The sequence below is a fragment of the Phocoena sinus genome, chromosome 5 (genome assembly GCF_008692025.1).
Source record: "Phocoena sinus isolate mPhoSin1 chromosome 5, mPhoSin1.pri, whole genome shotgun sequence".
Classification (NCBI taxonomy): Eukaryota; Metazoa; Chordata; class Mammalia; order Artiodactyla; family Phocoenidae; genus Phocoena; species Phocoena sinus.
The window spans coordinates 64,946,838-64,961,151 of record NC_045767.1 but is presented as its reverse complement, the minus strand read 5'-3'; the positions used below and the strand labels follow the sequence as shown (position 1 = coordinate 64,961,151).

At 40.1% G+C, this 14,314-nt stretch overlaps 1 protein-coding gene across 6 annotated transcripts in view; it reads right to left on the bottom strand.

Annotated features, from left to right (window-relative positions):
- WDR19 (WD repeat domain 19) overlaps window positions 1-14,314 on the bottom strand; it is an 83,923-nt gene that overhangs the window by 15,297 nt on the left and 54,312 nt on the right. For all 6 annotated transcript variants that reach the window (XM_032632776.1, XM_032632775.1, XM_032632780.1 and 3 more), the window contains 8 exons: window positions 14,028-14,111; window positions 12,421-12,567; window positions 11,965-12,089; window positions 9,567-9,679; window positions 7,962-8,030; window positions 3,730-3,807; window positions 1,519-1,615; window positions 747-871 (listed from right to left, as the gene is read on the bottom strand). In XM_032632776.1, the coding sequence (XP_032488667.1) occupies window positions 747-871; window positions 1,519-1,615; window positions 3,730-3,807; window positions 7,962-8,030; window positions 9,567-9,679; window positions 11,965-12,089; window positions 12,421-12,567; window positions 14,028-14,111 (838 nt within the window). The remainder of the gene's footprint in view (window positions 1-746; window positions 872-1,518; window positions 1,616-3,729; window positions 3,808-7,961; window positions 8,031-9,566; window positions 9,680-11,964; window positions 12,090-12,420; window positions 12,568-14,027; window positions 14,112-14,314) is intronic.

The following is a 14,314-nucleotide window of genomic DNA, read 5'->3' as shown; positions in this document are numbered from 1 at the left end:
GCATGTTCTATTTTGTTTTTATTGAAAATCACTGATTAAAAAATACCAGTGATTTTTATGGACATAAATATATTCCTAATGTAAAAAAAAAGGGTGCACACATGTATTTTAGAAACATGGAGGATATATACAACACAGTGTTAACAACTGTTATATCTGGTGATGGATTTAAAGGGGGCAAGTTATTTTTTCATTATACTTTTCTATATTCTCTAAATTTTCTCATTGAATATCTATTTTATATTCAGATGAAAATTAAATAGTATTAAAACACAATGGAATTATATAAAACCCACTATCCTAGAATAAATAAACTCAGGAAGCTCTGGTTAAACAAAAATGTTTTCCGTAAATCTTTTTTTGACCAAGTAATACATTTATATGCTTCAAAATCAAAACAGTATAAAAAGATATACTATATGGAGAAACCTGTTCTCCCTCTTCTCCCGACTGGGTTTGGTGCCACGCCTCCTCTGCCCCACGCCTTGATCCCTTTAGGAAACTATGTTTCCTAGACTTTTTTTAAAAGTATATTTCTAATTTTATTTGCAGTGAAAACATAGATATATATTTGGGTACACAAAAAGCAGCATATTGTATAATAATTCTGTATCTTGCTTTTTCGGTTAACGCTACAGAGATCTAGGAAATGGCTCTAGTCCAATGGAGAGGTGCCCAGAACGAAAGCCCTTCAGGTGATTAGCGCACCTGGCAGACTGTGTCCCCAGTCACTCAAAGGGCCTCACCTTCACTAGTATGTAACTGTGCAGAATCATGAGGTTGGTGGCCATTTCAGAGGGAATTTTGATCTTCTGAGATTTAAGTTCTGCATACATGCTGAAGAGAACGTCATGTGCATTCCGATAGTTTCCTTGAAAAGAGGTGGTAAGATGACATTACTGCAAAGGATGAAATCTGAGGACTTTCTATGGGCCACCATTTTACAGGTGGATTTTGTTAATCATCTTATTAAGTTACTAAGTAATAAAGAATGACATTTAATTCCATATTTTCCAAAATTGTATTCCATATTTATGAACAACTAAAAGAATCAGCTTGTCAGACTAATTCTGACTTGTTCAATGAGTATTTACAGAGCATAGACATGAACAGACCCATTCTAGAGATTCTATAAACAGTCCCTGTGTGTTATAAAGAACTAGGTCAATAAGAATACCACATCGTCTTCCACCTTGTAATATGTTTTATATTGTTAAGGCCAAACACCTGGGATGGAAAGAAAGGGTAGTGAAAGTGCAGGGGGGTCTGTGGGCTGGAGAGGTCAGAGAAGCCGTCGTCCAGGAGACAGAACTGTGAGGAGGAGAGGAACTAGCACCGAACGTGGGAAGGCTTCAGTGGGGCTGTTCTGTGCTGGTGAATGATTTTACTTCCCAGAAATGGTCACCCGCCTAGCCTTCTGGGCTCAAAGCAATCCTAGATTGGAAATGGACAGAGAAGGGACTGGAGCTGGCTTCTACTACTTGTTTGGGGAGAAAAGCATGCCTACTGGGGACCTACCTGCAGACTGCTCTTCCCTGGCAATGATGATGGCAGTCCGGGCGGCTTCTCGGTACTGCTTCAGGGCCATGTACAAGCGGAACAGGTACTTGGCATCCTGACATACAAGCCGTTAGAGAAACATCACTTTCTGCATTTGCTAAAGGGAGAAATATCTAAAATTTTGCATTTCTGTTAGAATCACGTTCACTTTCCAGTAACTGAGGGTTGAAATTTTTTTTTTTTTTTAAAGAAGATGTTGGGGGTAGGAGTTTATTAATTAATTTATTTATTTTTGCTGTGTTGCGTCTTCGTTTCTGTGCGAGGGCTTTCTCTAGTTGTGGCAAGCGGGGGCCACTCTTCATCGCGGTGCGCAGGCCTCTCACTATGGCGGCCTCTCTTGTTGTGGAGCACAGGCTCCAGACGCGCAGGCTCAGTAGTTGTGGCTCACAGGCCTAATTGCTCCGCGGCATGTGGGATCCTCCCAGACCAGGGCTCGAACCCGTGTCCCCTGCATTAGCAGGCAGATTCTCAACCACTGTGCCACCAGGGAAGCCCCCAATTTTTTTTTTTTTTTAAAGCCAACAAATAAAGAATTATTTATTGGGCTTCCCTGGTGGCACAGTGGTTGGGGGTCCGCCTCCCGATGCGGGGGGCGCAGGTTCATGCCCCGGTCCAGGAGGATCCCACATGCTGCGGATTGGCTGGGCCTGTTGGCCATGGCCGCTGAGCCTGCGCGTCCGTCCGGAGCCTGTGCTCCGCAATGGGAGAGGCCGCAGTGGTGGGAGGCCCGCGTACTGCGAGAAAACAAACAAAAAAAGAATTATTTATCAAGTATTTATTCAGGGTTTAATATGTGCCAGGTAAGTATTCGAAGTATCCTTAGAAGTAATAACTCGGTTAAATCCTCATAGCCTCCCTGGGAGGAAGGTGCGATTTTGTACTAATTTCACTGAAGAGAAACTGAAACACAACAGCACCTCTCCAGAGCCAGGATCTGAAGCACAGTGGTCTGGCTTCAGAGTCTGCGTGCTAACCCTAGTCCATAGAGTTCTCTCTCATGTGCTTCAAACGGAAAGGTGCTCTTACACAATGTAGCAACTTCGCAGAATTTCAAAACTTTTTACACCTCTATGAATTTCTCTGGCCTATAAAATTTTCTTTGGCCCATTTTCCATTTCTGTGTTAACTCTAAACAATTTCACATACTTGATGCTGGTGTGCTGATTATTAGAATAAGTGGACATAAGGTGAGGTGATTCGGCACAGTTTAAGGGCCTGTGCCCTTTGGCAGATTAACTTAGCCTCCCTGGGTCTCAGTGTCTTTATCTGTGAAATACAGAAAACGGACTCAGGGATCAGGATGGCTACAGTCCTCTCCAGCTATGACATTCCAGCACCTTGTATCCAAATCACTTACAACTGACCCTTGAACAATGCTGGGGTTAGGGGACGCCGACCTCCACGCAGTTGAAAATCAGTGTTTAATTTATAGTCACCCTTCTGTATCTGCAGTTCCTCTGTATCCTCGGATTCAATCAACCTGAGATTGGGTAGTACTATAGTATTTACTATTGAAAAAAATCTGTGTATAAGCGGACCTGTGCAGTTCACACCCGTGTCGTTCAAGGGTCAACTGTACTCGAGTTTCCTTCACAAGCAGATCCCCTTAAAACACCAAAGCAAAAGTGAAAAAAAAGGCTCTAGGGGCATTCTGAAAGGAGTCTGTCCTCCTTAGGACTGAGAGAAGACCAACTTCTGCACAAAATCCAAGAGTCACCTATTTCGAAAACGTGTTCTTAATGATTTATTTCTATTTTATATTTTCAGTGAGTTATTTTTACGGTAAATAGGATTTTTATTAAGTCCCCAAATTTCTGAAATATGAACAAAGTACACTGATTTTTAGGGATTAGTGCTAACTCATGGTTTTAGTAATCATTTTTATAGTTCCTAGAATAAAACTCTATAACATTTGAGAAAAATTGTGGGTGGTGAGGATTGTTACCCAGAAGGGCGTGGCTATTTCACAGGGGGCAATGCCAATTCCAAAGAGTGAATGTACACAATATCTAAAATGCAGGGTCTGTCTAGATGACCTAAAGCTGCACCCAGAAAGAAAATTTTTTACATCTATGATGCAAAAGCCATAATAGATAAAAATAGGGCAGAATAAAGTAAAACCATAACTAAGATACTTGAGAATCTCAGTGGCGAAAACACTTTTAGTACCTTAGGCATGCCATCACTCTCCCCCATAAGGTGGTCTATCAGTTGACTGGTCAGCAGTTCATCTTTGGCCTGACCAACCTGTTTAGGAAGAGAAAGAAACAATATAAGTCCAGCATCTTAAACTTAGGAAGGGGTGGTCATGGTCGGCGGGGTGGCGGGGGGAGGACAAATAATCTACTGAGGAGATGAAATTTAAAAATTGTGTAAAAATACCTATAATCAAGTGCCTGAAACATGATGTAAGCTCAGGGTATGTCTTCATTCATTTGTAGAGTCTCCATTAATAAAAACCATCCTTACAAGCTATAGCTTTTCTAAGTTGCCGTATCAAAATACTGTGGTATTTTTTTTACACACAGAGAGAATGTACTTCTTGGATGTTTCAATAAAAACTTTCTTAAGTGACTGTGACATGGAGAGAATGCCATCTTGAGCACAGGAACTGGGCCTTATACAATATACCTCCAAGTGCCTCATCTCCAGCAGCTCCCTGAGAAAAGGCACCTGCATATGGCTACATGTAATTTAAAGTAGAAATAAAAGTATGGCCAGAGGGTCCCAGAAGAGGGCAGGCAGCTGGAAATGTGGGGTGGAGTTCTGGAGAGGACTTTGGCCTGGAAATCTGGATTTGAGAGTCATCTCCATAAAGCTCAGACTTAAATCACTGCCGTGTTGATCAGGAAAATTATTTATCAAATTGGAGGACGGAAATGTATTAGATTTAGATAGTAGGAATAGTTACTGACAAGATTAGGAGGCTTAAGAGTCTTGTGTCTATAAAAAAGAGGTGAGCCAAGAACCCAGCTGGAGCTCAGCCAAGGAGAAGGAACACTGAACAGCGCAGTCACATTAGCGATACAGTGAGAAAAGCTACCAGAAAAGAAAGGAAACTCATTAGGGACAGAGCAACATGTTGGCCTAGCTTGCCACCCCTCCGGGAAAGTGTAAGGAAAGGTTCGGAATTTCATTGTGCAGGAGAGGAAGGATGAGATCATCTGACTTGAGCACAGAAGAGGTCGCCGTGAACCTGTGGGGGACAGAGGCTCTCAGGCTGCAGAATTTCTGCACACTCCACTGACCGTGGTTGTCACCGGTGTAGGAAAGCTAAGCTTTGACCAATCTGTTGCCTCTGCTCTCGCCACTGCTCTAAGGAAGGAAGAGAAGGTAGAGCTCATCACCTCGATGGCTTTTGTGCGTGGCTTTGGGTGAAGAAGCCCGTACGGAGAAATGGTTAAAGCAAGGGCTTTGGGGTCAGCCTGCCTGAGGTCAAAAGATAACCTGTGTGATCCAGAGCAGGTCACTCTTGGGACCTCAAAGAGGATAAAAACAATACCTAACTCACAGAATTGTTGTAAGCGTTAAATAAGTTAATACACATAAAGGGCTTGGACTGGTGCCAAACAGGCAGTGTTGCCAGCTAAAGCAAACAAAAAATATAAGATGCCCAGTTAAGTTTGAATTTCAGGGACTTGAGCACACCCAAGACATTAGGATAGATGGAAAGGGGAGCCAGCAGGGAACAGATGTGGCCACTCAGAATTAAAGTAAAAAGAAGGGTGGAGACAGAATGCTGAGGACACTTCCACTGATGGGGAGAGGAGCCAGAGAAGGAGGCTGAGAAGGGACCATCTGAGGAGTACCTGGAGAGCAGAGAAGCAGTGTTCTAAGGGAGTAAGAAGTTCGAGAAAGATGCGCTGTAATAGCGTAAAATGCTGCCATAACATGGGGTAGGGTGCAGGCTGAGAAGGGACGTCCATATTTAGCAAGGATGAGATCAGTGGGGACCTTTTAGAGAAGGTTTACAGAGGGGTTGAAGGCAGAAGCTGACTGCAAGGTGAGCAGGCCCCCCACAAAGCTAACCGTCGGATGCTGTACAGACCCATCTTTCCCATCCCTATCGTGGGTTCTCTCAGGTGATGATTCCCAACTAGGGGTCTATTACTGCCCCCCTTCTCCAACACACACACCAAGAAGGTATTTCAGAACTCTGAGGTGTAGAGGATGGGGGTGGGGTGAGTGAAACATGAACATTTTAAAGATGTTCTCAAATGATTAAGGGCTATGCCTTCTGGTTGAGAATCAGCAGGTACCAGTGCACAGGCTGTGAGAAAATGCATGTTACAAGTAAAGGTGATTTATTTTTTTCAGGGGAGGTGTCTCAAGGTGGAAAGAAGATAAAGGGATAAAGGAATGGGAAGGAAACTAATATCCCCTGCACAGTAGTTTCAATAAATATTGAGTGTCCACAATGTGCTAAACACTCTATAAAGAGATGGGCCTTTGACCTTGAGGAACTACTAATCTGAAGGGGGTTAACTTTAGCAGTAAGTAAGGTTCAGAGTACTTACAGGATTCCAAGGAGGGTGAAATTTCATCCAGAGGACAGTTCAGGAAAACTTTACAGGGAGTGGCGTGTGAAGTGGGTCCTGCATGTTGGGTAGGAGGCAGGGGTGCAGGAGGGAGGGCGTCCTAGGTGTGGGTGACAGCAAGAGCGAAGGAGCAATATCAAGAAATTATTGTTGGGGGGCTTCCCTGGTGGCGCAGTGGTTGAGAGTCTGCCTGCCGATGCAGGGGACACGGGTTCGTGCCCCGGTCCGGGAGGATCCCGCGTGCCGTGGAGCGGCTGGGCCTGTGGGCTGTGGCCGCTGGGCCTGCGCGTCCGGAGCCTGTGCTCCGCAACGGGAGAGGCCACAAAAGTGAGAGACCCGCGTACCGCAAAAAAAGAAGAAGAAATTATTGTTGGAGAAACTGGAATCCCAATACATTGTTGCTGGGAATTTAAAGTGGTGTAGCTGCTTTGGGAAACAGTTTGGCAGTTACTCAAAATGTTAAACATAGACTTAACATGTGGCCTAGCAGTTCTGCTCCTAGTTATATACCCAAGAGAAATGAAAACACATGTCCACACAAAAACTTGTACACAAATGTTCACAGCAGCATTATTCATAATAGCCCCAAAGTGGAAACAACCCAAATGTGTATCAACTGATGAATGGATAAATGCAGCGTGTACACATGCAATTAAATATTATTAGGCTTTAAGAGGAATAAAGTACTGATACATGTTACAACAATGCATCTATCTGATGAAACGACTTGTATCCAGAATATATAATACAGTCCTACAAATCAGTAAGAATGAGATGATACAATTAAAAATTAGAAAAAAGATTTGAACAGAACTTATAAAAGAGGATATTTGAATGGCTAATGAACACATGAAAAAATGCTCACTTTCATTATTCTTTTGAAAAATGAACTAAAACCATACGAGATACCACTGCACATCTATCAGAATAGTTACAATGAAATAGACTAAGTGCTGGTGAAGATGGGAGGCAACTACATTCTTTTACATTGTTGGTAGAGTGAAACTGGTACAACTACTTTGAAAAAATGTTTGGCAGTACCTACTATTGCTGAAGATATATATGCTCTGTGACCTAATAATTCTATTCATGGATATATACCCAATAAAACTGAGGGCTTATTTATGTACACAAAAAGACATGAACAGCATTATGGCAACTTTATTCATAATATGCCCAAACTGAGACAACCTAAATGTCCATTAACAGAATAATGGGTAAAGAAATTGTGACAGTCATATGGTGGAATACTACACAGCAATGAATAAGGATGAACTATTGCTACACATGATAACACAGATGCTTTCGCTTACTTAATGCTGACTGAAAGAAATTGGACACAAAAGAGAACATGTGTATGATTTCATTTACATGAAATCCATAAACATGTAAAATCTTTAAGAATAGAAGTCAGAATTGTGGTTACCCCTGGTGGGGAACACTGATTGGGAGGCAGCAGTGGGCCTTCTGGGCCCAGCTTGATCTGGATGGGGGTTACACAGGTGTACACAGATTTTATTTGAAAAAACTAATTGAGTTGCATATTTAAGATTCGTGCATTTTACTGTATGCAAGTTACACCTAAAAGAAAATGCAAAGGTTCTTATCTTTTAGAGATAGATTTTGTATCCACAAACGAAATGATATGATGTCTGTGATTTGCTTTAAAATAATATAGGGAAAGAGGGTGGAGGTATGAATAAAATACGACTGGCCATGTGCGGACAGCTGTTGAAATCAGATGATGGGTATCTGGGGGGTTGTTACGCTGTTTGGTCTACTTTTGTAAATGTTTGGAAATTTCCTCAAAAAGTTAAAAAAATAATTAGCATTCATGAAAGTTTCATTCCAGAGTTAACTTACAGTTTCAATTGCCATTTCTATTGCTGCATTGTCTTCTGAGCTTGGACATTTCAGCAAGTGTTTAAGTGCCTGAAATGAGAATTGAATAGAAATTAAAAATTTTCAGACTGCTTTCACATTGGGAAGAACAAAGTTTTCACACAAACAAAGTAATCACAGTTTGTGAAGGTATCTTCATCTTAACCAGGAGCTTGCACAGTGCTGAGTCTTAAAATATATACTTAAAAGGCTGAGTGTAGTTTAAAAAGGGGAAGGATCCAGTTGACCCTTTGAAGAATCTAATTCTGATTTCAAATGAAATCAGAATGAAAAATGTGCCCTCTTTAGGTAGGAAGAGTTAATTATTTTCATTCATTTATTCACTCAACAAATATTTACTGACAACTTGCTGCTCTGTATATGAGACTGTGCTAGATGCTATGGAAAATACCAGGCCGTCTCTTTGTATCATGTACAATCTAATTGGAGAGATCTATGTGATGTGATGAAAATATAATTATTATAATCAAATATTTTAAGCCATAGTTGTCTAACTCCTGAACGCCACACCACCACACCCATGAAGACGTTTAAAGTTATAAAAGTTTCAGAGACAAATGGGCAGTATTGCCAGTTGGCTTTATAGGTGGTCTGAAGAAGAAAAGATGATTAGACATGAGGATGATCTTGAAGATAACACAGAGGAAAAGGACTTGAAGATGAACAGGTCTGTGGAAGGTGGGGAAGAGGGCAAAGAGGAACCCAGGTGGAGAACAGGGACGGGAGAAGGCTAGCGGAAGCATAGGATTCTTCAATGGAAAAAGCTAGATGCCAGATTGGGAAGTTCAGGCTGGTTGGTCAATTGTGGAAATTCTCTTGAGTGCCAGCTAAGGAGTTTAGACTCAGTAACTAAGAGGCCAGAACAGCAAACTGATGGCCTGAATTCATACACAGACATGTTTCTTTGGCCAGTGAGATGTTACAAATATCTGGGTCTATATTTTAATATTGACCCAGACTTGTGTTTCTTGTGAAAAAATCCTATGATCTGAGCTAGTAGGCCCAAACTCCTGAATGGCAACACTTTTTTGGAGGTGAGAAACAGCTGTTCCCTTCAGACAAAACGCGTCCCATCCAGCAGTCCCTACCCGGTCACTCAGTGAACGCACAGTCTGACCCTGCAGCTTCACTTGTTTACGTCCCTTGCTTGAACACCGTAACCCCTGCTTTAGGGGCTCTTTGTCAGTCGAAGTTAGTACCATTTGGGGAACAAAATGAAGGATGAGTTATAGACAGAGAAGCTAAAAACGAGGAAAATAGGAAACCATTGCCATAATCTAAAGTGAGGTGACCCAGGTTTGGATTATATGGATGGTAGTTAGAACGAAAAAGAGAGAGCTGTGAGAGAGGTTACGAAGGCAGAATGTGACTGGATGTGGGAGAGAGGGGAAGAGTTTAAGGCTGACTCTGAGATTTCAAATCTGGGTGTCTGGGAGCGTAATATATTTTAAGATATTACTTAAAATAATATCGTTATTTTAATGATTATCATTATTTTAATACCATTATTTATTTTATCTGATCATTCCTGCGAGTCCAAAGTATGTTTTCTTGGCAAATACTCACTCGTGAATACTGGCCACACAGCAAGAAGAATTTTCCAGCCTGAAAATGTCTTTTTTCTCCTTCGAAATATAAGGCAATGCTTTGATAGTCCTCATTAGTAGTGTCTTCAGAACCTACAACAGAAATTCATTGAGTAAAATATCTGAGCAAAACTTGTTTACCTCTTATTGCTAATCTAAAAATAGGATCTAAAAAGAGGTGATCTAAAAAGAGGTGATGAAAACCTTTTAACAGCAAATATTATTATCAGTGTCTTTTTCATCACAAAACACATTCACCATAATAACCCCACATATCAACTATGTTCCATCTTCTTTTCGCTCTAAATAACAATCAGGAGAGGAAGTTATGACGCTTTGTGAGAAGCTGGGTTACGGTTTGACATTACCCTTAGTGACTTTCATCTTTCTTTAAGAGTCTCAATCTTATTTCCTAAAACAAGGAACAATCCAGGATTTCCCTAGGGTTTCAGAACAATCAGGAGCAAAGTTAACCATAATGCAAATGTAATCCATCTCCTTTCTCCAGTGCCCAGTTTAAACAACAGTCTGTATATATTTGTCAGACAAGGGAGATGATACTCAAATGGACAACAGATGCTATTTAAAGATAATTACTGTTTTCCCTTTTTTAAAAAAAAAATTATTTAATTAATTTTTATTTGGCTGGACTGGATCTTAGTTGTGGGATGCGGGCTCTAGCGCCTTGACCAGAGATCAAACCCGGGCCCCCTGCATTGCGTGCGTGGGGTCTTAACCACCAGGGAAGTCCCTTTTCTGTTTTTCTTTTACAGGCTTAAACATATTAAGCACAGAAGACCCCAAAGCTGCTGGAATTCCAATTCATTGTTTATGTTTACCCATGAGAGTTGGAGGCCCAGTAGGGCACCAAAGTATAAGAACAGCTCTGTGTCTCCAGACCAAGGCAGATATGGAGTTTATAAAAGAAGGGAGTAAAGAAAGGTGAAGAAAAGTGTGTTATGTTTTGGGAGTGGGAGGGCATATGTGTGTATATGTGTGTGTGCATGATTTAGGATAAGCCACATCCTTCTGAAATTAGAAAAACGTAAATGCTTTAGTGCAATGATGATTTGCAATTGTTAGGACAGAAATGTCATCTGTCATGTTAAACATTAATATTGGTAATGTTGCTTTTATCTGTATTTCCTTTTTTTCTTTAGCTCTTTATTTCCTCCAATTACCTGAATGACTTCCTAAGATATCAGAAGATGCTTTTACCTATTACTTCCCTTGAAGACTGAAACAAAAATTTTCTCATGAATCCCACCAACAATTCTTACAGTCATTTTGTGAATTGTAAAAAAATGAAATAACGTAACAGGACAAATATTATAATTCCACTTATAAAAGGTACCACGAGTAGTCAAAATCATAGCGACAGAAAGTAGAACAGTGGTTATGAGGCTGGAAGGTGAGGGGAATGGGAGCTCTTGTTTAATGGGTATATAGTTCTAGTTTAGGATGATGACAAAGTTTTGGAGATGGATGTGGTGATAGTTGCACGACGATGCGAATGTACTTAATGCAACCAAACTGTTCACTTAAAAATGGTTAAAATGGTAAATTTACATTATGTATATTTTACAATAAAAAAGGAAAAAAAGAAGAAAAATCACACCACAAATAATGTTATACATGGCCCATGAAGTGAAAAATCTGAAAATTGTTTCAGTAATTTCTAAGAATAATTACAAGTGTGGGAAGAAAACGTATAAGCCAGTATTCTTAGAATATAAAATTTTCTTTTGTACTTTCAAAATCTTTAAAAACCACATCATATATTCTCTTTTTTTTGCGGTACGCAGGCCTCTCACTGTTGTGGCCTCTCCCGTTGCGAAGCACAGGCTCCGGACACGCAGGCTCAGTGGCCATGGCTCACAGGCCTAGCTGCTCCGCGGCATGTGGGATCCTCCCGGACCGGGGCACGAACCCGTGTCCCCTGCATCGGCAGGCGGACTCTCAACCACTGCGCCACCAGGGAAGCCCCCATATATTCTTAATTTATAACTCAATTTAAAAAATTTATGAAATCATTTACTTTTTCAAAAATCATTCTTCATTTCCTATTACCTTCATCTTGGAACCTTGCTTTACCAGGTTCCTTGAGCAGTAGCAGGATTTGGGAAATCTGGCCTCTCGCAGAAGTCACCCAAAACACCTTAATTTTTGAAAATGGTCTTATAATTCCGTCTCATCTTTAAGGTATAGTAGGGATCTTGAAATCTAACAAGTTACATATAGCTGGTGTGTGTGTCTGTGTATAAATGGTGTGTGTGCATGTCCTTGTGGATATACAAATCTGATCATTAGACCATAAGAGTCAAAGTGTTCCTTTGATAAAGTCTTTAAGAGAAATTAGGGGAAAAAACGGTATTTACCGATAATGTCCACATAGATTTCCATTTTGTTGTGCTGCTGAGCCAGTGTGAAAGCTTCATTATTACATTTGGACATAACAAGAAACTGGATGGCAGACCCGTAGTCACCTAGCTGTAGAAAAAACCTGAAACAAAGTACTTTAATGAACTTGACTCATTTAAAAGAAGTTTGTCATTTACAAAATAAGATCTTTTTCAACCTGGAGAAACCATTTAAAAGTAAAAATGTATTCGGTAAACTGCAGTTCTATACCATATGTTTATATTTGGAAAACATACTCTCATACGTTGACCACAACAAACAGCCTTTGAATTTAAACACTTAGATATAATTTTTAAACCCCCCCCAAAACAGAATAAGTATTCCATTTGAATCGATTTTTTGATAAGAGGAAGCGGGGGCTCTCTTTTAAGGTTCGTTTTTGGAAGTCCAAAAATATTAATGCGTTATGTTACCGGGCTACCATCTTGGCTCCATCCAGGGACTGGGTTTCTCTGACAATACTGACAGCCTTTTCTGGATTGTTGAGGTGGTCCAGGTAGATGCGGATCACGCTGTTCCACTGTTTTGCGTTCTCATAAGCCACAACAGCTTCTTTGTATCTATAAGAGATACTTATTTCAGACAAACTTTCTTAACACTGTCACATTTGGGGAAAAAAATGTCAGTGAATGTTTGGGACACTTTTTTTTTTTTTTTTTTTTTTTGTTTTGTTTTTTTTGCGTTAGGCGGGCCTCTCACTGTTGTGGCCTCTCCCATTGCGGAGCACAGGCTCCGGACGCGCAGGCTCAGCGGCCACGGCTCACGGGCCCAGCCGCTCTGCGGCATGTGGGTTCTTCCCAGACCGGGGCACGAACCCGTGTCCCCTGCATCGGCAGGCGGACTCTCAACCACTGCGCCACCAGGGAAGCCCTGGGACACTTTTTTATTGATGGTGGTTGCTTATTTTTCTTGAACTTCTTCATTTTTTATCATAAAGAATACCAGGAACCATTTCACTAAAATATGTTCTTTTCAGAGGTTTGATAAACTAACAGTAAAATACCAATTTTACTGTTTTCTCATCTGAACCATATATATACAATTTTTACATTTTATTGTTTTTGTTAGAGTGGAAAGATTATAATAGTAATATAGGCTTATTGTAGAAAACAGAAAATAAGGAATTTTTCACAATTAGAGACATAGCTTAACAGTGATATATAAAATCATTGTGTGTTGACCTCTAGACAGAGCTCAAGACTTCTGTTCGGTCCCCATGAGCTCTCTAGCTCTTTCCATTTTAACAAGACACTATCTCTTTCTTAAGGTTACTTTTCTAAAAGTAGAAGGAAGTAACCTTTCAAAATCTCTTAATACATATTGCTAAATAACTTTCTAAAGACTTTAGAAATTTAGTCTCATCAGTCATATAAAACAAGTGCTTTTTGACATATGGTTATTAGTTTAAAATAAATCTTTTCCCAGTAAGTTAAAATGATATACTGTTTGCTTTAATTTAATTACTGTTAGTGAGATAGAACTTTTTCACGTTTGCATAAAATATAATTTCATAACTGTATTTCTTCCTTGTCTTTAGCCCATTTCCTCCTAGTGCCTTTGAGTTTCTTGTATTAAAGTTCCAGGAAATATTTGTATATTTAGGATACCAACTATCCATTGCTATATTTTAATACTGTTTTGTGGCTTAAACAGTGCAGCCATAGGTATGAACTTCATGTTTCTTCCCTTTTCTTTTCCTCTGCATCTGTATGTTATCGTCCTTGATAAAATGACTATTGCCTAACTTCATTTTCATGCCATATTATATCAAAATTTCAACTTCTAATATTTAACCCTCAAGTAAAAATGAGATTTTAGTCCATATATGAATACATAAAGGACTGACTGAGGTATATAAAAGTGTGGGAAAAATTTAATAGTCTGGCACTTCAAGCCAGGTGAGGAGTAAAGATATTTTCTGTCTTTCTGTGCTCTGCCTTTCTTAGAGGGTTGCAAATATCAATAGTTAATTTATAAAACATTCTTGTAAATTTGTATAAAATTGAGAAATTGTACAAACCTTCCATCTGCTTCTTTAGCTTTGGCATACTGCAAGTGAATCTTTGGAGAAGAAACATGAGGCAGAAGTTCACCAACTTTTGCCCTAGAAAGGTAGGTTTAGGAGAATAATATCAGCACTACATTTGCTCTAAAAGTAGCTTCCTCCAATCAGATATTCATTTTTAGGATTCAAAAAACAGTTATCATGATCTTTAAAAAATCTTGGCCTCCTACAGGTAAAAGATTTAATTGCTCTTTTTCCGGCCCGCAACCCCACTAGCCCACCCTCTGTGGGAAAATGAAGGT